Source organism: Crocodylus siamensis, chromosome 10 (genome assembly GCF_052110815.1).
Source record: "Crocodylus siamensis isolate JL-2025a chromosome 10, ASM5211081v1, whole genome shotgun sequence".
NCBI lineage: Eukaryota > Metazoa > Chordata > Crocodylia > Crocodylidae > Crocodylus > Crocodylus siamensis.
The window spans coordinates 70,604,657-70,628,801 of record NC_143404.1 but is presented as its reverse complement, the minus strand read 5'-3'; the positions used below and the strand labels follow the sequence as shown (position 1 = coordinate 70,628,801).

The window sequence follows — 24,145 nt, the reverse complement described above, 5'->3', positions numbered from 1 at the left end:
ATCATGGGGTACCCTGATATATCCATGGCAACCTCTGGGGTCTTCCCCCCCATGGACTATCCGATCCCCCTGAGCCCTGCCCTATTGTGGGTTACCTTCCTAGTGTCTCCATGGCAATCCCTGGGGTCCCCCTCATAGGCTATCCCTGTCCCCTGAGCCCTGCCCCACCATGAGGGGTACCTCTGTCTCTATGGCAACCCCTGGGGTGGCCCCCCCCCATGGGTTATCTCCTCCCCCTGCAGCCCTGTCTCCCATGGGGCATCCCCACTGTCTCCATGGCAACCCTTGAGCCCTGCCCCACCATGGGGTATCCTCCTTTGTGTCCCCATGGCAACCCCCTGCAGCTCTGCTCCTCCCTGGGGTACCTCCCTCTCACTGCATCTCCATGGCAACCCCTGCTGGTGGCCTGTGGTCTGTGTCCTTCCCCCCCACCATCTTACTGGGGTGCCCATGCCTCTGAGGGCACCCCAGCCGGTCCCCCACTGCCAGCCGCTGCCCTCCGGGGTGACCCCCTGACCTCCACCTGCCCAGTGAGCCGGCACCTCAGCAGCCTGTGCTACCCTCCCAAGCCCTGTGGAGCAGGGAGTGTCTGTCCGGCGGCCACTAAACCCCTTGGGTTGCTGTGGTCACAGGCCTCGCGGTACATTCAGAGCCTGCCCTGGGGCCTCCGTGTTCCGCGTCGGCTCTTCCTGTCCCATAAGAGCGCCCATGTCTTCAATGCGTCCTGGGGCCCAGTCTGCCGCCATCGGAGCGAATGGCAGAGTCCCCTTTTGGGGCCAGGAACTGGGCCACTGCATGCGACGCGAAGGCTGGGTTTAATTGACCTCCTATCTCTGAATGCCGGAAAAATGAAAGGGCCGGAGATTTGCCAAACTGGAAGGCTTCTGCCGGTGGGTTTGCCCTGTATGCGTGCCTTGAAAGCCTCAACTCCACTTTGATTTAGCTCTCTCAGCCTCTGTCCTGCAGGATCACTGGCAGCTGGAGCTCTTCCCAAGAGGAATCGGAAACTCTTAGCATGGAGGGGGAGGCAGGCTGCTCCACACTGCTGCAGTCACAGCCTAGATCTTGTGTTGCAAGTTGGTTGGGAGTGATTAGTGTTGTGAATGAGCTGTTAAACATGAATGCTAGAAGGCCTGCCCTCTTGGAAGGGGATGGGAAACGACGGGAGACTCGCACCTTCCAGGCTGTAGTTTTGCATGGAGGATGATGCTGCAGAAGTGAAGCATTGCTAATGTCTCTGTTCCTCCCGTGTGTGATGGTTTGTAACGGGGGTTAAAGCTCGTGCAGGCTGATGGAGCTGGTAGCTGCGTGTTCTGGACTCAACAAAGCTTACACGTGACTGCTTTATGACAGTCAGGGCCAACATTTTTGGCAGGCGTGCCATGAATGAAGCCCTGCATCCTCCCTGAGTGCCATTCTGATCCCCTTCTCCTACCCGATCTGTTGCTTGGTTTTCTGCTCCCTGCGCTATCTGCTGCTGTGTGGTCTGCCCCCCTGCCCAGTCTCTCTGCTGACTGTGCCACTGGTAGCACTTATGCCACAGACTGGCCAGCTCTGTTTTATGTGATATTTTCCAAGTGACCTCTGACTTCGCTGTTGCTTTAGTGCTGTGCTTGGAGGGCTCTCAAAGGGACAGTTTACGGGTAGCAGCTGCTTCAGGCTTTGTGTCCTACAAGCGACATAAGTGCTGCAATGGACAGCAGCTTTATATCCCACATGTGTGGTTGCAAAGTGCTTTGAGAACCTCTGATGCAATAGCTTGGCAAGCATTGCTGAATTATTGCTACAGGAAAAGGTCAGAAGAGAATACTTGCTAAAGGAGCAACCCTTGTTACAAGCACATTGTTATGAAGTTATCCTTGCTCAGAAAGTTTTGTTATAAGGGCACAGTACAAATGTGCTTGTATGCCAGGCTGGATGTTCTGCATAAAGATGCTTGTCTCTGCTTTGCTTCATTCCAGTGCCTTCGTTAAGCCCTCTGTATGATGGGGACTGGAATTAGCGGGAGCTAAAACATCAGGCCCAGGGTTAGTTGGTTGGCTCCCTGACATACTAAAGAGGGATATTATTTGCTTTGGCTCCAGTGAGGTGATTTTAAAGGGTTGCATCGATCTGTTTTGTCTTTGGCAATACCAGAAGTGACTCGCTAGTTTTAGTAACCGAGAGATGTCTTTTCTCCTTCGTAGGACGGTGCAATGGATTTACTGAAGGAGCTGAAAAGTATGCCCATGACTCTGGATTTATTGCAGGTAAATCATGCAGCTAGGGAGCAGACAATAAAAATCCAGATTTAGATGGAATAGATGCAGGTTTCTTTCAAGTAAGGTTAATATAGGGCTTCTCTTTCTCTTCTCCCTCATTAAAAGATGCACTAAACTGCTCTAACATTGTATTTACAATGCCTTACCATACTGGGTGATACGGTTACTATTCATCTTCATAATTAGATGCTTCCAAAATCTGTGTCAAGGTGTTTGGTGAAATCATCACTTTTTCCAAAATCACTGTTAGGGGCTAAGTAGAGAGAGAGGAAAAAGGGACTGCAGTAGCAAACATGAGGCCAGAGGTAGCTGTATCTTAAAAACCTCTTTGTTCTACTTAATAAGACAGAGCATTGACTTTGGTTTTGAGTGGGGAGGCATGGGCTGAAGCAGGGCTCAGCAGAGGGGCAAGATGTGTGTGCCAGGAGGTGAAGCCATGACTGAGTCAGGGGAATGTTGCATTGGTGCATGATTCTAGGGGGAAGCTTTCTGTGCTCTGCACTATTCAGCATGTGAAACAAGGTTAAGCAATTGTGAAAAGTTAAGAGCTTTAGCTCTGTGCTGAAACCAGAAAAGGTCTTTAAAGAATCATGCTCCAATTAAGCTGCTTAATATCCCTTTATTTTCAAATCCTTTTAGCCACCACGGCCGCTCTGCTTAGCGGCTGGAAGTGTTCTGCTTCACAGCTGTGTGTCTGTTTATCATTTTTGTCCTGGTTTTAATGTTCCAGGACTCAGAGGAATTTTCTTTCAAAACCTGCTCTGCTTTCGGTTACATCTAGTTGTGCAAGGCAAGACGAAAGGTATCACGGAGACTGCATGTATTATAGTAATCAGTTATAAAGGAGCCTTTGGCTAACTTAAATCAGCCAGCTGGTTTACTTTTCTACAGCAACAGCTGAGCAGAGCAAGCTGGAAAGGCATGTTCATGGTGTGGTGGCCCAGGGATTTGTGTGCCCTGATCTGCACCGTTGTGTTTCCACTGAGGACCAGCTGATCTCTCCTTGTAGTACTACGAGCCAGCTGCTTCTTAGTTTATGAATGGTTCACTTCTTGACCATTGGTTTGCAGTCCACCCGGATCGGGATGTCTGTGAATGCCTTGCGGAAGCAGAGCACTGATGAAGAAGTGATATCACTTGCCAAATCGCTCATCAAGTCCTGGAAAAAGCTTCTCGGTAAGAGAATGGGCTTGTCTGGTTGAATTCAGTTTACCAGGAGGCAGCTCCAGCAGCTATCATGTCCTGCAGGCTGTTTATTATACTAGGGGTCCTCTGTCTCCATCATTAGTGATAAGAAGTTTTAGCAGACCAGCGACTCTTGAATCCTAAAGCAGCACTCTCTATCTCGAGCATTTCATGCCTTACATCAGGAGTTGCAGTGAACAATAAGAGTGAGTTCCTATTTCTAGGAAAAACTCCTTGCCTGAGACGTGGAATTAAAGCACCAGATTGCTTTTAGTTCATGTATCCTAAACTACACCTTGTTTAGCAAGGTTGCAGATAAGAAGCATTAGTATGGCACTGGGACAGGAATACTGTACTCTTACGTATAAAGTTTTAGGGCCTCTGGAGTAGTATCAGGACATGCTGGAACTATTTCCCATGATTGTCGGTGGGGGAGAGGGAATCTTTTGTAAAATCCTGTTGATGAGATCAAGCTCCTCTACATCCTAGGAGCCTTGTAATGTCTCTTGATATTTCAGGAAGTTGCCATCAGAGCTAGGCCTGGTGAAATTTAGAGCAGGGACCTTTCACTGAAGCGAAAAACTGCTGGTGCAAACGCTTTGTGCCCTCTCTGTTCAGTGGGACCACGGTCTGCTCAGGCTCTGCGTGAAGTGAAACTAGCCCCAGCAGCTCATCTCAGAAAACTGAGTGCAGATGCTTTGTGCCAAAACTAAATAGGCCACACAAACTCCTTTCATGCCTATGGCTGGCTGTTGCGTGGCAGGGCTGAGACCTAATGGTGAGGCCATTAGAAGAACTTGTCCTTGCTGATTCCTCAGCTGGACCCATGCTGTGATAAAATCAAACTCTTGCCTCTGGGTCCATCATGTCTTTCAACAGTACTGAGCTAACTTAAAAGAGAAATAGTTCCCTTAAGACAGTGTATCCAGGGCTGCCAAGACCTTCCTTGAGAGGTGCTGGCCCTCTTAAGCACTCTTCAACACAACACAATTTAAGTCCCATTTTCAAATGTCAGAGAGACTTCTGAAACATTGTTCTCCAGTCTGTGCATTCAGCAACAAGGGCTCTGCTAGGAGGGAAACTGGCTCAAATGGAGCTCCCTTATGAGGAAGCTAATCTCTTTGGGGAGTGAAGGAAACCGGTTCTTTCCCCTGGCTAGGCAGAAAGGAGGTGTGCTAGAACCCTTTCCACATAGAGGCTCATAGGAAGGTGGCTATGGGCTCATTGCAAGGTATGTTAAGCTATGATGACTTGGTTCTCTATGTTAGTCGTATTTAGGATAGGTAGGGTTGTTGTGTAGAGACCTGTCCTAAACCCTCTGTAGCATCTAAGTGTCTTTTTCATTCCTTCTTCTTACTGGGGACAGATGCATCAGAGGAGAAAAGTGAGGAGAAGAAGAAGAACCTTTCCTTGCCAACTTCTTCCTCAAAGGAAAGCGGCAACTCAAGAGACCAAAGGTAATGCTTCCCTTTTGCCAAAAAATGATATCTTTGTACATTTTTTTGTTTGTTTTTGGTTTGCCATTGGCTCCCTTTGTTAACATTTGATCATGAACATGCTTTTCGGGCTGGGAATCTCTGGCCTGTGCAACTGGTTGGGTCTCATCAGACCTGCCAGGAGTCCAGGCTTCCTGGAGATTCATATGGCGTTTTAATAAAGGCAAATAACAACTGTGATGGACAAATAAACATCTACAAAACAGAGTGGCTGTAGTGAGTTTTTTTTGCTTTCTTATTCATGACTTATGTCACCTTCATATGTCCTCATTCCCTTCTGTTTAATACTGGTTTCTTTCTCTATTAATAAAACGTTCCTTTGCATTTTGTTTTTCTTGTGTTTGCATATTTATACTTCTCTCTCTTCTGCTTACTTTTAACCCTTTGTGTCTGGTAGGAGGGTGAAGATTATGCGTAGCCTTCACATTATAAGCTGACACATGGGAGCCGTGTATATGCAGATCCTCCTAGCAAGAGTGCCTCCTCCCTTTATCACCACCTCCCAGCAAGACCTGGAGAGATGTCCCTGCCACTTCCCCAGCCCACAGTGGCCTGACATGCCCACCCATCTAGCCAGTCTGCTCCTGGCTCATTCCTTCTTCAAGGAGTGGGTCTGTTCCTAGCTGGCACCTGCTGTTATAGACAATCAGGGAGGCATGCAAGGAGAGAGCAGCGAAGTTACGGGTTTAGAGAAACCTCACTCTCGAGCCTCAGCCATGCTTCTCTGAGAGAAGACACATGCTTCCTTGTAGCTTGGATGTCCCCAAAGACCTCAGGGACCTGGCTGTTCTGTAAGGTGTGGAACCTCAGGATTAGCCAGTTTCATGAGGATTAACATATTCTCTGTGGGTGAAACCCTCACTTGAGTCCATACTTGTCTCTAGATTGCAGGCTCTTTCCCATGCTCATCTACACCTCTCCCTGTTTTGGTCCATCTCTCTGAGATTCTCCCCTTTGCACTTTGGTTTTTGCTAATAGCCGTCACAGGACCTGGTCCGTTAACTCAGATGTTTTCATACCCTTGCAACTTGGTACAGACCTGACATGGAGAAAGATCCTGATGCTGTGACTGGGTTGCAGAATTTTAACTTGCTCCTTGGTTATCCTCCAGCTGTGTCAACTTGCACTGAATGCTCTGGAGAAAGACCTTTTAACACACTCATTGCACTGCTTTTAGTAACAATTCCTCTCTCTGGAGCTGAGGGCTTAAACCAAGTGGTAGTGTAGCCTAAAACTGGTACTGGCATGGCCCTTTGGACAGCTCCTAGTTCAGATCCAGTCATAGCCAAGATGTGGTATCAGCAGGTTTGTGACCCAGAACCCCTGCCTCAACCCTGTCTGAGCCACCTCACATCTCTTTAGTTCTGATCCCACTGCTCCATCTATAAAATGGAGATGGCCTTATAGGCAGATGGTTAACCTGAGTTCACTTCTGTCCTTGAAGGGGAATAGATGAGCAAACTGCTTGGCTGATGCTGTGCTGGAATTAAAGCACCTTAGCTCATAAGTAAAGTGGAAACCTCTGGCTTGAGGAGTTTGCTCAGGAAATTCTTGTGATGCCAAAGTCATTTGCCTAGAGCACCTCAACAGTGCAGAAAGAGCATGGTGAGGTAAGCAAAGTTGTCCTAGCCTGCTAGGAAGGGACAGTTTGGAGTAAGTGGCCTGTGGTAGCTTCAGCTGAGGATATCCTTTTCAGTGATGGTCAGGGAAGCAACAGCATGCTTGCCTGTTTTTAACCTAGCAACCAAAGCCCAGCAGATTACTCATGACAGGCTCTCCAGGCTCCTGGAATGGCTGGGAGATGCTGCACTTACTGCTTTCCTTTTTCTCTTCAAATGCTGTGCAGACATTAAACCTCCAACATCCTCTTGGGGGCGAGGTCTCACGTGCATGTTACAGAAGGGGAAAGACGAGTCCAGGAAAGTAGCAGGATTCCAGTTGCACGCTGGGAGTCTGGTGTCCAGCTCCCGTTCTCAGTCCTTGGTGCAGTACTGCCGTTTGCAGAGCAGAGCCTCCACGTTCCAGCCCTGCAAAATAAACTAATCTTCCTTGACAAATTGAGATATCTTATTGGCAAAGAGCAGCCCCAGGCTCCCCACTGGAGCGCAGGCTGAGACCAAACTAGTCAGACAGTAGGGCTGAGCAGTGCACGACGATGCGTGTTTGATGAGGATGCTATCAAAGTACCGCAGAGGTCAGTCAGTGTTGAAATGCTCCTACTTCAGCCACTTAGCCTGACAGATTTTTGGCCGAACCTCACTCTCCTGTCAGGGAAAACAAGTTGGAAAGCTCTTGGCCTGGGCTTGCTTTCTGCAGCACAGATGGGAAATTCCTCTTGCATCCACTAGAGAACTAATGTCGATGTGGCTGGATCTAGCACATCTGTGGGGCTGGAGTTTGTTACTCCTGCCAGATGAGATGAAATGATCTGCCATGCGGGGGGCAGGTAGCCCTAGTACAATTACACAGAGCAGTACTGTAATGCCAAAATGCACAGTTCTGCTGTGTGGCTGTATTTTGTACTGCGGCTATGCTACTCTTTACCAGGGACATGCTTGGCAGCAGGGAGTTTTTCCTTTTGCGAGGATGCTCATTAAGCCCTTCTAAGTGGGTGGATGCATCTGCCTGAATGTGGTTTCTGCTTTTCTATCCATTACTTTTCCACTGCTGTCTGAGCTTTGTTCATAACATCTGCCCATCACCCTGACACCATTTTGTTATCACTTCTTTTTCAATGCACGGTGTTTTTATTCTCCTTTCGGATAATATTCCTAAGCTCCCTGTCTCTGATTTGACTGGAACGATGTGAAGCGCAAGACTTGACCCAGCACTGCTCAGTGATGAGTGTGAGGCTTCTTTCCCAGCCCTTCTAAGCACGCTCCCTAAGTAACCTGTGTAATGGCCATGAAATCTATTAAGTTTAGTCCAAGAGCAATTGGCTGGGATCCTGCTCAGTTTGGCTAAGGTTTAAAATGTAAGAACAAAACATTGTTCAGCGTCTCGGCTATTCTTTACCCAAGCAGCCAGTGGTCATCACCCGAGGAACCTCTGTTTTTACTGCCCACAAACTGGGTTACTGTTCTAAGGAATTGTGGGGGGTTACATAGCTTCAGGACGGTTAGGGAAGGGTTATGGAGCTTAGGGAAGGTACAAGTAGATCTTTTTTGAAGCTGAGCAGGAGATGAGGTTTCCTTTTCCATGGAGGCTCTTTGAGTTGTTTTCTTGTTCCCTGCTTGCATGTGGAAGACCCTAAGATCCTTCATGTTTCTGGTGAAAAACAAGACCACACTAATCCCAGAGTAGCCAGTAACTCAATGGTGAAAGCCCTCACCAAGGGTGCGCTAGTCCATAGTTCACATCCATATGGTGCTAACCAACCAGCTCATGCAGCCAGGGCAAGGCTGCCTAGAGCTGGGACCAGCTTTGCAGCAGCCGGCTTAGGACAAGGGGAGAAAATGGCTTTTTAAAATTTGACCGTGCGAACCACAGCCTAACTAATGATATGTTTTTTTAGATCTGGGAGAGACGTTTCTAATTCCACGGACTTCAGAAGAGTCCCTCTCTGCAGCCATGTGCAGGATGCAGCTGTCTAAGGTCAAATAAATAGGGCTGTATTTACAAAAAATGACCAGATTTCCCACCTGTAGCCAATTGTGGGCACAGCTGAGATTGCAAATGTCCGTCTTTGTGATGGGATATGCAAATTGGGGTTTCAGTCATGTGGAGCCAGAGTCGGAAAAACACTAGGCATGCAATCAGGCACTAGATAGGCACATTTACCACTCTTGCACGCATATGCGTGGCATGCAGCTGCACTAGCGGTAACTGTACACTCCAGTTGTGCTCTGCGTATGCTTAAACTGTCTCTACATCTTGTCCTTTGGTGAAATCATCTGCACATCACATTTTACAGCCCCCTCTCCACACCCCACACACAAATGCTGCAGATGAAAAACCAAATGCCAAGTTGAAACCTGAGTACCTTTGGCCTAATATGTTTCCCAGATGATTTTATAGAGCACTTTTTCCTAGATCTAGGCTGCAGGATTGCAAACATTTTAGCAGAGCCTCTCCTTACTTAAGTATTTGGTTTGTTGTGTGAGGGATGCTTTAGCTAGCACCTGGGTAATGTTTGGGCAGCTAGCGGGGGAAATATGCACCCAAGAAACTTCACCCCCCTCCATGCTGCAAAGCCGTCCTAGAAGATTCAAGTGGACTGAAAGGTCTTGCCAGGCTGGGAGATGCACGTAGGTTTTTATTATTATTCTGAATTATCAACACTGAAAAGGTAACTCCAAAATGGTGCAGCTGTCCTGTGCCGGGGTTGCTAGTTTAGTCGCACGTAGACACAAGAGGATCAAACTCTCCTGGAGTCTTTTGTGTTTCTCTTCTGCTGCTGATCTATGAAAATGACTGGACAGCTGCTGAGGCTGACATTAGGGTACATCAGTATTGTTAGTACAAATCCAATCCAATAGTGTGTTGCCCCCTCAATCCTTAGACTACAGAACAGCCATCTATTGTCAGGTCAAAGGCATTACTGCCTGAGAACAAGTCAGAAGAGATCGTTCCAGCGACAATGGACCTTTTTGGCTAGGGACTGCCTTGGTCTTTGACCCTTCTTCTTCCCCGTGGCTGACCTGTCCATGGAGGCTCAAATGAGAGGTATGGGAGCCAGCTCACTGTCTGCTGTGGAAATCTTAAGTGACCTGCAGTGGTTTGTACTGCCTGACAGTTGCAAGGAGGGTTGAATGGGGCAAAGAACCTGTCTGGAAATATGTGGGGCTAAGTGGCTTGGGTATGAAATACCTGGGCCTTTGCTTCCAGATCATTGTCTTCAATTCAGCCTTGGTCAATAGGAACCAAAAACTCATTCCCCCTGATGCTGGCAGCTGGCCTGTTGGGAGTGAATTAATGTCCTTGGGCTGTGCTCCAATGGATATGTATCCATATAAAATATCACTGCTTTTCCAGCTCTTGCTGGCAGGTCAACTGGGGAGGCAGAGGCCTGAAAGATGAGCATTCAACTGAATCATTCCACTGCCTGGCCTTTGGATAAGACCCCCATTAGGAGCCAGGCTTTCTGGGGAAGGTCCCTGGCAGGATTTTAATATTGCTGGGGAAAAACCACCAGACAGAAGCCGAGTCAAGCTAATGATGAGGGAACTTCACTTCTTCTCCTTCAGTCTCTGAAGCAGGGATCTGAGTGGGGGCACATATCGTACGATGCACAGCATATAACAGGGCATGGGGCTAACGCAGGGACTGCTCTCCTTGATGTGGTGCATTGGCAGTTGCACACTCCTCCCTTCCTGCCCTGCCACCTAGATGCCCTGGTTGCTCTGGTCGGAGCCTCCTGCCGCAGCATCTAGGGGTGCAGAAGCCCTGCTGCGTGCCCCTTCCCTCTGGGTGCCAGCTTGGCAGGCAGGTGGGGAGCAGGGTTGCGTTTCCCACTGCTGGATTTAAATTTCTCCAGTTGGGCTCTGGGGAGAGCCCCTTTCTTATACGATTTCGTTGTACGCGTGCAGCCCTGCTGAAATTGCTGGTGTGGGGACTGTCCCTTTCGTGGGAAGCCACAGCACAGAATGGCTGAGGGCTTGGCCTTGCTCCCCTGCCCGGGTGCTTAGACCAGGGGTTCTCAGTCTTTTTGGACTGGAGGCCCCCCTCATTGGAATTGAGCCCCCTCTCCATCACTCTTGAAATGGGTGCCACTCAGTCCACAGAAACTCAGTTATATATTACATGGTTCACCTTGCAGAGGAGCTGGGCAGTGAATCATCCGGGCAGGGCAAGCCTAAGCCTGTGGTTAGCAGCTTAGCTTGTCTGCTTATCTCCTCACACCCTGCTTATCTCCTCGGCGCTCTGTGCTTTATCTCCTCACACCTCAGAGCCCTTGTCAAAGAATCTGGCCGCACCACAAGGGTTTCCAGGATTCCAGTTGAGAATCGCTGGCTTAGACCTTGAGCTGGTGAGAGTGGCAGTGGGGTCCGCGGCTCTGCTGGCACGGCCTCCTCAGTGGAGGGGTTCACTAGGCAGTCACTGAGGTCACCCGGCTAACGTCACCCCACTCATGCAACAAGCACTAGGCTTATTTGAAGGGCGAGAGGTTTTTTTTACAGGCGCTGCATTTTGCTGAAGTGACTAATGGGATAACTGGGTGAAGTGAGGCATAGAAGTAGTGTAAAACATGATGGGTGTACCTAAATATTCCTAGCCTGAGTACGGCTTGGCCTGTCCTTGCCCTGTTCTGCTTTCAGACTGCCAAGAGTAGACGGTAATACGTATTTTAACAAACTGCTTCACTTTAATGACCTGCTTAACTGCTTTGCGGCACGTTTTATGGTGTTTACCCTCCAAGTAAAACTAGGGATCCTTCTCCCTTCTGCCAAGAGCAAAAAAACAATAAATAAAAAAAAAATGCCACGTTGGTCCTATTCTTGAAATCCTAACCAGGCAATATAACTCGAGACCCATTCTAACATTGCTCATTCCTAAATAGGAAAAAACTCCCCCAAGTGACACGTGTGAATATTCAGTGTGGGGGGGAGGGTTGCAGATTATCATGATAAATGCCCTCGCTAATTGGAGCCAGGCCCTCTGCGTGCAGAGTTTAACCAGGAAACTCATAGTTACGGGGCTGGGTCCTGGATTGAGTTGATGGTGGGGGGTGAGGAAAGTCGCTCTGAAGTTCTCTCTTGTTCTCCCCGTGCTGGAGGTACCAGGATCATGCGGTCCCAGCTCCTTCCTCAGAAACATCTCTATGAAACACCTTCTCTCAAACTGTTTTTGAGAAGCAGATGCCTTTTGTTCACTGGTTGATTGTCCAGCGTAACGGCATCGCCCCAGACATGCTCCAGGCAACTCTTGTCTGTCACCGCAAAATACCATGTCCATCTTCCAAAACACCAGAGCCAAACTCTGCGTCTGGATGTAAATGTGGGCAGTCAGCAGTGTCCTTTGGCTTTGCGAGTGTCTTTTTCCTGTTGACATCCAGGAGTAGAACGGTTTAATGTGTTCTGTGGATTAAATCTCTTAACATGGATGATATTGTATCCTGCCCCTTAAACTACCAGCCAAGCTGGCCAGTACCCACTGGCTTCAACAGCCGCATCTGGCTAGGGGAGAGCTGTGCTCAGATTCAGGTCAACACTGTGTGAAAATTTGGGGGACAGCCACTGACAAGCATCTTTGTGTTGGGTTTTTCCTGACTGGCTCTATGTTGTGATTAACAGGCCACTTGACCCCATGCCCACTGCTCCCTACACTGCCTTGCCCTGAACTGAGACTTTCTGACAGGTGAAGTTTCTCTTTTAGCTCCAACAAAAGGCAGGATGCGCCGAAGACACCGACCACCCCCAAAATCACCACCTTCCCTCCGGTGCCTGTCACCTGTGATGCTGTCCGCAACAAATGCAGAGAGATGCTGACTTCTGCTCTGCAGAGTGACAGTGAGTAACCCAGAGGCCTGGCCTCAAAGATCATGCTGGCTGCCAGTGGGAAGGCACTTTGGACCTCCATGCCTGTTGCAGGACTGATCTGGGCCTAGGGGACAGTCAGGACAGTCCTCATGGAGCAGCACTGCAGTCCTTAGTCCCCTACATAACGCTGTGGCCTTTTCAAGGGGGCAGTCTGGAGAAGGCCGACATCCACCCGCCACTGGGAATCTGCTGCCTCTCACCTCATTGCACCAAAGCATTTGCTTCGTGCCCAACACAGCCTTGTCTGATTGCTTTAAACCTTGGCTGACAGCCCTTTCTGCCCTTGAGGAAAGCAGGGCTGGGTCTCAGCACGCTGGGTTGCTAGTGGCCACACCGATGCTGCTTATATCCTGCCCTTGGGGCAGGACTTCTAGGGAATGCAGCTGGGTTGGAGCAGAGTCTTCCAAAGGCCGAACATCTGGAAGGGCTCTGGGAGAAATCTGTCTCTTGGTTTCCCTCTTGCTTCCCCAGCTGATGCCTGGTGGGGGCTCAGTACTGCGTATTTGAAGCATTAGGCACATGCATCTGTTTTCCAATAAACCTGCTGTCCAGCCTGGAGAAGTCTCCCCTGCAGCCTCTGCTCATCCCTCCCTTGTCCCTCATCTCCTCGGCCTAATGGGGTTTCATGCTCAGGCTGCACGTCCCCTGCTGCTCACCAGTCACGTGCCATGTCCCACAGCTAGACACATGCCCTTGTTGCATCACTTAGCTTGCTTAATATCCCTCCCCTGAAGTGGTTTGCTTTGATTTGACCAGCTGCTTTGCTCCAGCCATGGCCAGTAAAAAGCAAGAGGAGGGCAGGTGAATGGGGGTGCAGGGCGGTTTGGTCAAGAAGAGGCACTAGGACTGTTTCTGGCTGCACCAGGTTTAATGCCATAAAACTCCACTGAGCCAAGTGTGGCTCCTGATTTACACCACAGTAAGGCTAGAATCGGGCCCCGCAGGGATGGTGCCCATAGCAATGCATGTTGCTGCCTCTGCAGGCCAAGCTCAGCATTGCATTGCCATGCGCAGCCCTCCGCTGAGGTTGGTGAGGGACTGCTGCGTTCGATCACAGTTGTCTTTCAAAGGCTGCGCCCTCTGTGTGATGAAGGGAGGAGCCGTGTGCCTCCAAATCAATCGCCCTGGGCTCCCAGAGTCTCTGACCTCAGGGCTGGGGGCTCCCATGGCTGATCGAAAGTGACCGGTGTTTGTGCTCCTTGTTCCTGTAATTTTACAGGTGACCACGTCGCCATCGGGGCGGACTGCGAGCATCTCGCCGCCCAGATTGAAGAATATATCCTTGCAGTGTTGGGGGATAGGTCAGAGGCTGCTAGCAGAGGTGAGCAGCTTTAGCCTGTACCTGTCAGCGCAGTGCTTCTGCTCTTGGGGGCTCAGAGTTGGGGTTGGCAGCTCAGAGCAAAGCCCGTACTGGTGTGATCGATGTCAGTCGTTTCTCTTTGACGCCTTGGCGAGGCACTTGCCTTGGCTTGGTTCCTCATCCTCTTGGGATGTTGCCTCCTGCCGCCATGTCCAGGCTTCCCTCCGGAGACTTCCCCACACTTTCAACCCCTCGAAGGAATTTGCTGATATCCAGGCCAGGGGAACCATGTAGCAGCCCACTTCCACCAAAGACAGCATGACTGCGGTGCTGCTGCTGGGCAGTGTGGCAAGGCTAATGCCTCAGTGAGGATCAGCCTGCAGAACAAGTGGAAGCCAGAGCCCTACCTGTGCAGCCCTCGTCTAGTCACTGGTCACAGTAACCCTCCCTTGCCTCATTAAAGCCTTGCAGCTTAATTCATTACTGGTTGGAATGTGCTTTGAGAGCATTGGGCGGTGGCAGGGCTGATTCTGTTCCCTGTCTAGCTCCTTAACAGCCCTGACACGTATATACCAAGATGTCAAGAACACTGACATGAAGTACAAAAACCGGGTGAGGAGCCGCATCTCCAACCTGAAGGACTCCAAGAACCCCGAGCTGAGGAAGAATGTGCTGTGTGGGGCAATCACCCCGGAGCAGATTGCTGTGATGACCTCGGAGGTGGGTCAGAGACACCAGTCTTAGGACTCCAACCTGCATGCATCTTTCAGGGCCAAATATCATGTTTGGGGAATTACATTTTCACTGTGGAAGCTCTACAAGCTGAAGCCTTCTGTGTAGCAGTGAGTAGCAGCAGTATGTTTCCCTGCCCTAATCCTCAGGTGCTTCAATACCAGGCCTCTCTGTTAAAGCTTCCAGCAGGGCCAGTTGCTGGTGGGCTTTATGGTGGGGACAGTTGTCTACTCTGATTTAGGCTGAGCTCATGTCCCATTGGCCACAGGTGGCCTGGGCTAGACATGAGTGGGTGCCCTAGCAGTGGGACATGTCACGGGCTGTTACCCGTCCCCTTGGTCTTCCCTGCCAGCCATTGCCTCCCTGTGCTGCAGTAGGGTGGTGGCTGTGGGCGGTGAAGCAGGACTGATGTAGCTGTGTTACCTCCTTGGAAGGAAATGGCCAGTAATGAGCTGAAGGAGATCAGGAAGGCTATGACGAAAGAGGCGATCCGGGAGCACCAGATGGCCAAGACGGGTGGCACTCAGACCGACCTCTTCACTTGCGGCAAATGCAAGAAGAAGAACTGCACTTACACTCAGGTCAGTCCTGCAGCCTTGCCAGAGTGCTGGGGGCAGGACCCTCCCTGGTCCAGGTGAGGCCAGGGGAAACTGCCTGTGCTCAGCCTCCCTCCAGAGACCCATGGCGTTTCTCGGAGCCAGGCCCTGTACCCCGGCTCACGTGCTGCAGATGAGCAGGGCAACCTCTGGGGTGCTATGACTGTTGGCTCCTGAAAGGCTGCTCTCCCACCTGCCCGATCCTCCATGCAGCCTGCCAGATGAGGTCCCAGGAAACCTCTTCCTTACCATCCCATCTGCTTTCTGACAAGTAAACCTGGGGCCTCCTGATAGCTACCAAGCCAACACCTCTCCCCACCTGCCCCCATGCAAATCTTTCTGGCAGGGGTGGGTACAACATGGACTCTCACCTCCCTGCCTCTCACACACAGGTGCAGACACGCAGCTCCGACGAGCCCATGACCACCTTTGTCGTGTGTAACGAGTGTGGGAACCGCTGGAAGGTAGGGCAGCCGCAGCCATCGTTCATACTGAGCAGGGCAGGTATTGTGGGGGATGGCTCTTGTAGTTGCTGTGCATCCTCTTGGCAATGAGCATGCAGCTGCCTTCCTCCAAGGCACATTCCAGATGCTGGCTGGCCCTCGCCGTGCTGTTGCACACAGGATAGAAACCAGGGGAACCCAAGATAGTGACTAGCCTAATGTGCCAGTGAGTCTGGGATAAGAACCCAGGAGTCTGGCTTCTGCTCTGAGCACCGTGTTGCCTGCTGAGCATCACTCACATGCTGTGGTTGCCAGCTTCCCCAGCTATGGGATCAAAACAGTGGCTCCAGGGGCTGGGGAAGTCCTCTGCTAATGGAGAGGGAAGGCACCCTCTTCTCCAGGAGCAGCATGTGCTGCCAGCTTCAGATCCCCTCCCCTTTGCTGGCAACCCCTTGATCTAGGGCTCTTTCATGGCAGCCGGCGTGGCCTCATTCGCAGCAAGTCTGATCTCTTGCAGTTCTGCTGAGACATCTTGGAACCCGACCGCGGCAGCCGAACGCGGTCCAGAACAAACCGTGCATTCTCCAGCTTCTCCGGCAATTGTGTATCGTATCCCAAGTGAGTTTCCTTTGTGTCACGCACCAAGCGCATTGTCCGAGGGAGGCCTGGCCCCTTTCTGTGCGGCAGTGGCGAGCGGCCCCCAGCGGGGCAGGCATTTAGCAGGAGAGTTCACTACCCCCTTTTGTCTTTTATTTTCTCATCAAAGAAAAGCATTGCCATTCTTTCCAAACAGTATTAAACATTATTTTTTTTGCCAGTTCTGAGTTTGCTGCTTGCTGCACTTGGCATTAGCTGCACCAGAGTTTAGTGTCAGAGATGGGAGCTGCTGGGGTGCTGTGGCTTCTGGCTGTACGGGCTTTTGCTGGTGGGATAGTCAGACCCAGTGAGCATCTGAACCTTGATCAAAAATGGGGTTAGGGGTTTCAGCCTCAGCTCTCTGATCTAGGCTCCAAATCAGCTGTACAAAATGCCCAGGCAGTTTTACCGACATTGCCCTTTCCTGGAGATGTCTCTGTCATTGGAAATGCACAGACTTTTGTTTTTGATTGGTTCAAAGAATCGGAAACCACTGGGCCAGATCCTACAGCTGCTTCCCAAGCAAAATTGCAGCTGTGGCTAATGGAGGCTTTGCTCAAGTGCCCACTGCAGGATTTAGACCAGTTGATTACATGCAGTGGGACGTGGGGAGAGCAGGGGCAGGTCTCCGGCCTCAGAGTTCAGCTGGAAGTCAGCCGTGTTACTCAGAAGTGATACCAGTGTGGCTGAGGGCACTGCATTTGTGAGATGCCTGTGCTCTTGTCTGGTATGTGAAAGCATTGGGCGGGAGGGTTGCTGTAAAGACAAATAAAGGTCATGTAGTTTGTGAAGTCATTGATGTTGCAGTGAAGATGCTATCATGTTTTGCTTTCTGATGGAGAGGGGAAAAGAGTTCTGATAACCCATGAAAGCAGTAGGTGGAGAGACCGGCTTGTCATTCAGGCGAACCTGTAACATAGGTAGATTCCTCTAACCTGCAAAGTCACAGAGGACCCTCTAGCCAGCAGAGTCTGCCCAGGGAACGGAGCCAGGCACCGCATCTCAGGATGGGAAGGCCAGTGCTGCGTCTGCGATTGATTGAACCTCAAAGCAGGGAGAGGAAGGAGTTCTGCAATGACCTCCATGCGCACAGGGGCTTTGCCCTTCTGTACAGGCCTGCAGCCCCCACTGTCTGCCCTCAGGGCTCAGGGAGAAAACGAGATTTTCTGGAGATCGTGACACACACAAATTCCCAGCTGAGGCTGATGAGAAGCTCTGGGTGTTGAAGCCCTGTGAGAACCTGGTCATTCCCTTTATTGCTCCATGGTTTTTCTTCAGCTCGGCTTCAGAAGCAAAACCGTGGGTCAGGCTGGATGCGGAGAGGGAGGTGAGCTACCAGGGACAATCATAAGTCTTAGCACCCAATTCTGCCAAGTGCTTGTAAGCCTTTAGCACATTCAGTATCTCCAGATTAACCCCAGGAAGCAGCACCCAGAAGCAGCGAGCTGAGGAAGAATGGAGCTGGTGATGGTTCAAGCTCCAAGACTGTGCTACAGACACGATGGCACTGGGGACCTCGGGGATAGGAACCTGGTGCACCGGGGCTTCCCTGCAGTAAAGCAGAGAACTTGGCCTGGTCCTCTTGTGGTGTCTGCACATTGAACGGGGAGGAAAGGTGTGGGAGGGTGGGTGCTTCCTATCAAGGTTAGGACAGCTTTGGAACAAGTCCCTTGAACTCATGGGGCTGTTCCAGCAGACTTTCAGATCAGATGTTCCAGATCAGATCTCATTTGCAAAAGGTCTTTGCAATCCACTCACCCCCTTGGACGGCGACCTCCCTGCACTGAGAGGGAGAAGCCCCATGGCTCTTCCTCCAGCCGGTGGGACCAGATGGATATTGGAGCCTGGGACATGTAGCACGTTTCTCACTGCTTGGAGCTCTCCTGAGTGGCTCGTGTAGTCGCAAGGAAAGCTCCTCTTCACGGCTTTCCCCAGCCGGTAGCATGTGGGAGGATTGCTGGCTCAGGGCCCACACCTCATGGGAGACAGCCAAGTCCCCTGAGAACAAGAAGATTGCAGGAGACGCGTCGCTCCCTGCAGACGACCTGGCACCAGAGCAGCGGTGGCACCGTCATCCTAGCTGTTGGCGTCTCACAGAGGCGCGTGGGCACTTTGCAGCCAACACCCTGAAGACAGAGTGAGCTTACTAGATGCCAGCTGCTGTTGCATGGCCCCTCGTGCCTCCCAAGGCTGTGCTGTGAGATGGGCACGGTTCCCAGGTGCGAGTAACCGAGGCTGCTAACCACGCAGTTGAGATTTGTGAGCTAGAAATTTGCTTCTGTGTAGGCATTCCCCTTCCCACCTCCGAAGGGATTGGCTCTGATGGGTGGCAGATTGGTGGAGCTGTCTATGCCCTAATCAGCCGGATCCCTTCCAAGCCCGTGATCCAAAAGAAAACCTTGGCATTGGGCTTGTGTCATTTTCTCTTAACGTCTGGGATATGACCAAGCCCACACAGATAGGGCTGCATGTAGGGAAAGCCATCAATTAAAAGCATTCCAGCAGCCAGGGGCATTGCGTGACTCACTCGTAAGATGCTGAAACGCATGGTTAATAATGAGCATGAGACCAGACAGGTTAGCTCACTATAACGGAGCTGCAATCGGCAGAGGCAGCGAGGCTGAAGGCAATGCAGACCGATGCTGCTTGGGGCCCTGTGCTTTCCAGAGGCCTTTGTGATCATCACTGTCCTGCAGAAGCCAAGTGTTTCGGTGGGCAGGGAGGGGGCATAGACAGCTCAGCATCCTTCTAAGCCTCCTGCCTCCAATATAGGACCAGGAGCCCTCCGGACATGACATCCACATGTGGGCAGGCTGGCTCGGCAAAGCTGGGCATATTCACACTTTCCCTCTGTAGGTCCATACGGGGCTTTCACTCGATCTCCCAGAAATGCTACTGGAGCAGAGGGCTGTTTTCTCCGACACCCAGCATGGAGTCCTTCCAGCCCATGAAGGCATGTCGGAGCCGAATTCAGTCTGTCTTGATGTGTGTACACAGATCCTAGAGAAGCCAAGCAGGGCTGCCCGTGGGAAACCAGTCAGGTGCCATAAAGGGCTGGGGGAATTTATTTCCATCTCCTGCACGGGGGAGACCCTGCAGAGGCTGTTTCCACTACACGGAACACTTTTATTTTCTTCTCTTGGGTTGAAAAAGTGCTGCCACATTCCCTCTCTGGACCCCAAATTGCTTCTGCCCCCGGGGTACAGGCCACAAATGCAGCTGCTTTTGGCGGTAGCCTTTTAGCATACACCGCGCGCTCTTGACATGCATCCGCCTCTGGCTTTTCTGCTCAGATGTCCCCTGGCTATCCTCCCCTCCACCTAAACTCTGCATGCAGTCATTCTTGCAATGGCCTGATTTCCTCCTTCAGCAGGGCTGGCAGGCAGGAATCCCAACACCGCCTTCCTGACGATTCGGGACAGACAAAAGCACCTGGGGCCTTCCCCTGCCAATGCATGTGCTGATGCCCGACTTGGATCAGCCAGCAGTGTTGGTGTGCTACTGACCCCGGCACATGAAGCCATGCCTGCCGATGATAGTTCACAGTATTGCCAACTTGACTGGGGATGGGTGTGCAGGCAGCTCCACCAACCCCACCCATCTTATATATGAAAGAGGGGGTGAAGTTTTTCACATTCCTGAACAGTAGACTTTAAGAATGACGCCAAAAATCACGAGAGTTGGTAATACTGAGTCCAGGCTATCACGATGGGAATCTCGCAGGGTTTGGCCTGGGGGTCTCCAGCTTCCCTTCACCCACCAGCACAATCCCTGCAGCTTCTTGCAAAGCAGAGGCAGTTGGCCCTGCTGGGAGGGGAGCGTCGCCCGCGCGTCTCTATCCGCTGTAGGATGGAGGTGACAGCGTTCCTACCTAAACCAGCCTGGTCTCCTCCTCCTTAAGAATAGGTTTCTTTTTGGCATTGTACGTCCAGCTTGTGGAAAAGGAACTAACCTTACTGCAACACACCTGGTCCCGCGAAACAAAGAATACAAGAGAGGAGACAGGTTTTTTTTTCTCTTTTCTCTGGTTTGTTTAAAAAATATCTTCAATAAAAAGAACCAATGTCCCTAAATTCTTCTTCTTTTTTTTTTTTGGAGGGAAGTGAAGGGGAAGATAAATATTAAAACCATGAGTTTTTTTTTTGTTTTTTTTTTTGGTAAAGACAGTACAGACAGTAAAGACTATCATCATCCTTTTACATCGCAACAGAGACTTTCAAGATGGTAGGGAGGTACAGAACAGCTTTGGGCCAAATTTGCATGTGTTTGTGTGTTTGGGGGTTGGCCGTCCAGCTGGCTGTGTCATGGGGCTGGCTGTGTTTTCACAGTGAAGGGCAATGGCTGTTGGTAGAAATGTCCTAGCTATGGGAGCTACAGCAGGCAGCTCAAGTAAACAAGTCCTCATGCGTTACAAAAATATACATATATTATAGATTCGCCACCCGCCGTGTTTCCCGTCCCGTGGGAACACTCGCGAGAGAGACCGCTGCAAATACACTCAACACCGAACCAGGCCGCCACGCTGCTGGGGGAAGGAGGGTCCCTTTATTTACAAAGATACACTATTTGGCAATAGGAGTCCCAGACATGGCAGTAGCATGACGGTAAGAAGTCATGCCTGGAGCTGGCGTACTGGAGCGTACTGGGGTATTGCTCCCTAAGTACCCTTACCCATTAATACTGAAAGAGACCCGGCCGTGCGCACTAGGGTTGGTCCCCCATCCCCTCCTGGCCCTGTTTTTAACCCAAAGAGCTGCAGATCTCTGGCAGGGATTGTACCCCACCACATCTTTCAACTCACAGCCTGGATCACGCAGCTGCACAAGCATCCTTCGTGGGGCACGAGGTGCGAGGTGGAGGGTTGCCATCGGTTTGGAAGTGGTGCATGTCCTGCTCCTTACGCCTTACGGCCATCTCGGCACGGGCTCTGTGTGAAGGTGGGTAGGGGAGGCTGACACTGGGTTTGAATCGGGATGGGGACGCGCTCAGCAATCATGACACTTTGCCAAGGCCTTTCTGGACTTCAGGCGAGTCCCAAACCACCCTGCATGGGATTTCCTTCAGCTGGAAAGGCAGGGGCTGGTGAGGAAGGCAGTGCACCAGCTTGTCTTCCAACCACTGCTTCCACGAGTGATGAGAGGAATAAGCGACCCACATCCTATAGAGGGGCTCAGGGGTTTCTTTGGCTTCTGTTTTGCCCTCAACCCCCAATCACAGAAGGGTGCTGCCGGGTCTGCTCCCCGCCCCCCCGCTCAACCTGCTGCTCGGCTCCCTGCTGCCCAGCCTTTCCCCCCTTTTGCTCCATGTTTTCTCAAGCTGGGCTTCCCACGGCCCTCCCATGAGATGTATTTTTTTGCTGCTGTATTACAAGCACAGCCGGACGCAACCCAGGCATCCGGGTCCACCACGAACCCAACATCCCAAACCAGGATTTCCCCCAGAACAGGATTCCCCAGTTTTCTCTTTGCTGGTTTTTTAAGGCTTCCCTGCACCACCTGAAGCTTTGGCCCCCTGCCTGGGGACATGCTAAGAAGCCAGGCACCTGCACGAACTGAACATCCTAGCTGGTGGCAAACTTTGGGTTTCTCATCTAAATTGGGGAGGGGAAAAAAGGGCCCACTGGGGAAATTCCCAGCCTGCTCCCTGGGCATCCCCTCCCAGCCAGGCAGGGGCCCTGACAGCAAACTGCCCTCCATCAGCGGAGGCCTGCTGCGTGGCTCGCGGCCTGGGGTGTGGCAGGGTCCATCCCCATGAGACCGTCCTCCAGGCATGGAAAACGGGAGGGGAATGGGAGCCCTCCGGTATCACAGTGCAGTTTCCTTCTCCCCATCAGTGCCAGGCAGCTCCGGCTGGGAAGCGAGCTTGACTGTTGGCCTGGGAAGCTCACGCAGAAGGGCTGTGATCGCGGTGGGAGGTTAAATGTTGGAACGGGGGACATGGGTCCTTCACGCCTCGCCTGCCCTGAACAGGACGCAGCTCCCGCCACGGAGCAGGGTGCCGCCACCCGGGGCCGGTGGCACGTGTCCCATCGCGTCCCACAATGAAAGTTGACTACGAAGTGTTGAAAATCAAATGTAAAAAAAAAAAAGAAAAAAAAAAAAGAAAAGCAACACATTTCAAATGGGAGACGGGGAGAGATGGGGACCAGCCAGTGAGGAGTGGGATAAAGTGACCTCTTCAGACCTATGAGTGGGGCTTTGGGGTGGGCGGGGGAGAGGCCAGGCCTGACTTCAGTCCCTCAAGTCTCTTCTCCCGCGGCCACCTCCCGCCTGCGCCCTCGTGCTTGCTCCAGACGACCGGGATTCAGTAGTAAGAGTGAGGCCTGAGTTGGACGATCCCACGACGGCACTGCCCCAGTTCCAAAAGGCAACACCAGGAAGGTCACCGAGGACGGGATGGGAGGAAGAAGATGGAGGGGACGTGGAAGGGGGCAGGGGTATGATACATCCTAGTGGTCGGGAAACCAGGGTGATGGTCGTAGCTAAAGCTAAAAACTGGAGGTGGATGGTGAGCATGAGGAACGAGGGCAAAGGGGCTGTAGCCCTCCTGGTCCCCAAGGCTTCCCTACAACATGGGGGAAGTGAGACGGGGTCCCCCACGCCCCGGTCCACCGGCATACAAAAGAAAATTGTTTGTGGGTCTTCCATGGGCCGCTGGCGTCGGGGGCAGAGGGTGCGGGGGCCTTAGGACTCTGAGGATGACCGGGAGACGCTCTGGAGCAGCGATTTGTATATGGCAGAGTTCAGGAAGCGGGGGTAGGAGTCTCTGTGCATGAGGGTGTAGATCTGCAGCTGCGCGTCGTCGAAGGTGTGCGATGAGGGCTCCTGCATCTTCCTGTTGATGACCTCGCGCACCCGGGAATCCAGGCTCACCTGCGCGGTGGGGAGAGGACAAGGCCGTTAGCTGGTGCAACCGCCACCCTTCCCTGACGCACGGGGCACCGCCCCAGCCCCAAAACCCCTGGCCCAGCTGCATGGCACGAGCCTCCCGCATCCAGGCAGGAAGAGGCTGAGCTGCTTCCATCCAGCCCCTTCCATCTGCCTGTCCCTGCTCGCTTGGCTGAGGACCCTTCAAGGGGTTTAGCTGCCTGACTGGCACCAAAGGGCACATCTACATGTGCGCTTTTAATGCGCAGTAACCTATTTTGCTGTGCATTAAAGCAGCACGTAAAAAATGTGCTATTATGCTAATGCGCAGTAAAATAGGCTACTGTGCATTCAGCATCACCTAAAAAGTGTGTGCTTGCAATACGGCGCATTAAGGCAGCCTAATGCATATTGATTTAGTACCTCATATTGGAGGTACTAAGTTTAATGCGCATTAGGAAAAGTGCCTTAATGCACATGTAGATGCATCCAAAGAGACCCTTCTCAAGCTGCCGTTGATCGTTGCCATGCTAGCATCCCTCAGGGTTGGCTTCCCAGTGCCCTCTTGAGGCAGAAGCCAGCAGTATGCTAAGCATCCCCATCCCAGGCTCTCTGGGGACATCTTTCTACCTCGTGTTCAGGTGTTACATTCAGGCAGGGAGAAACATCCTTCTGCTTTAGGAGGCCACAGTCCCAGGTCTCCAGTGCCCCGGCCATCTGTCACAGCACTGCAAAGCTCCCTTTCTCCATGGGGTTTACACCTCCTTTCACTGAGGAACAAGGGCTGGAGGGTTGTGTGCACATGCGGCACTGGCTACACGGCATGTGAGATGCTGTTGGCTAGGAGAGGGGGGAGCCAGTCCAGACGGCCTTGTGCGTATTCGTCTTTAAAAGCCAAGAGTCTGAGCAGGGAGGGTGACTTTTCTTTTAAAATAACATGGTAAGGCAAAAAGCTGCCTCAGGGCTGGGTCCTGCCGGCCCAGCCTGAGGTCCCCGGGGGTTTCCACGGCAGGATCCTGACACCTGGAAAGCCGGGATGTGGGGTGTCTGGCTACCCCAGTCTTGAGCACAACAGTGCTGCAGACAAAAGCTGCTGGCACTCGAACCCCAAGCTACAGCCTGAGCTCTGGACCCAGGGAGAAGAGGGATAAA

General features: G+C 51.7%; 2 protein-coding genes across 5 annotated transcripts in view; one reads left to right on the top strand and one right to left on the bottom strand.

Annotated features, from left to right (window-relative positions):
• TCEA2 (transcription elongation factor A2) overlaps positions 1 to 16,308 on the top strand; it is a 57,718-nt gene extending 41,410 nt beyond the window's left edge. For 2 of the 3 annotated variants that reach the window (XM_090064288.1, XM_090064290.1), the window contains exons 2-10: positions 2,187 to 2,249; positions 3,332 to 3,437; positions 4,813 to 4,903; positions 12,257 to 12,390; positions 13,640 to 13,696; positions 14,286 to 14,440; positions 14,887 to 15,033; positions 15,441 to 15,512; positions 15,969 to 16,308. In XM_090064288.1, coding sequence (XP_089920414.1) covers positions 2,196 to 2,249; positions 3,332 to 3,437; positions 4,813 to 4,903; positions 12,257 to 12,390; positions 13,640 to 13,696; positions 14,286 to 14,440; positions 14,887 to 15,033; positions 15,441 to 15,512; positions 15,969 to 15,998 — 846 coding nt within the window. In that variant the 5' untranslated portion in view covers positions 2,187 to 2,195 and the 3' untranslated portion in view covers positions 15,999 to 16,308. The remainder of the gene's footprint in view (positions 1 to 2,186; positions 2,250 to 3,331; positions 3,438 to 4,812; positions 4,904 to 12,256; positions 12,391 to 13,639; positions 13,697 to 14,285; positions 14,441 to 14,886; positions 15,034 to 15,440; positions 15,513 to 15,968) is intronic. The other variant, XM_090064289.1, reaches the window with a different exon arrangement.
• Positions 16,309 to 16,442: 134 nt separating this feature from the next.
• The window catches only part of RGS19 (regulator of G protein signaling 19), a 41,320-nt gene continuing 33,617 nt past the window's right edge, over positions 16,443 to 24,145 (bottom strand). For both annotated transcript variants that reach the window (XM_090064291.1, XM_090064293.1), the window contains one exon: positions 16,443 to 22,999. In XM_090064291.1, coding sequence (XP_089920417.1) covers positions 22,811 to 22,999 — 189 coding nt within the window. In that variant the 3' untranslated portion in view covers positions 16,443 to 22,810. The remainder of the gene's footprint in view (positions 23,000 to 24,145) is intronic.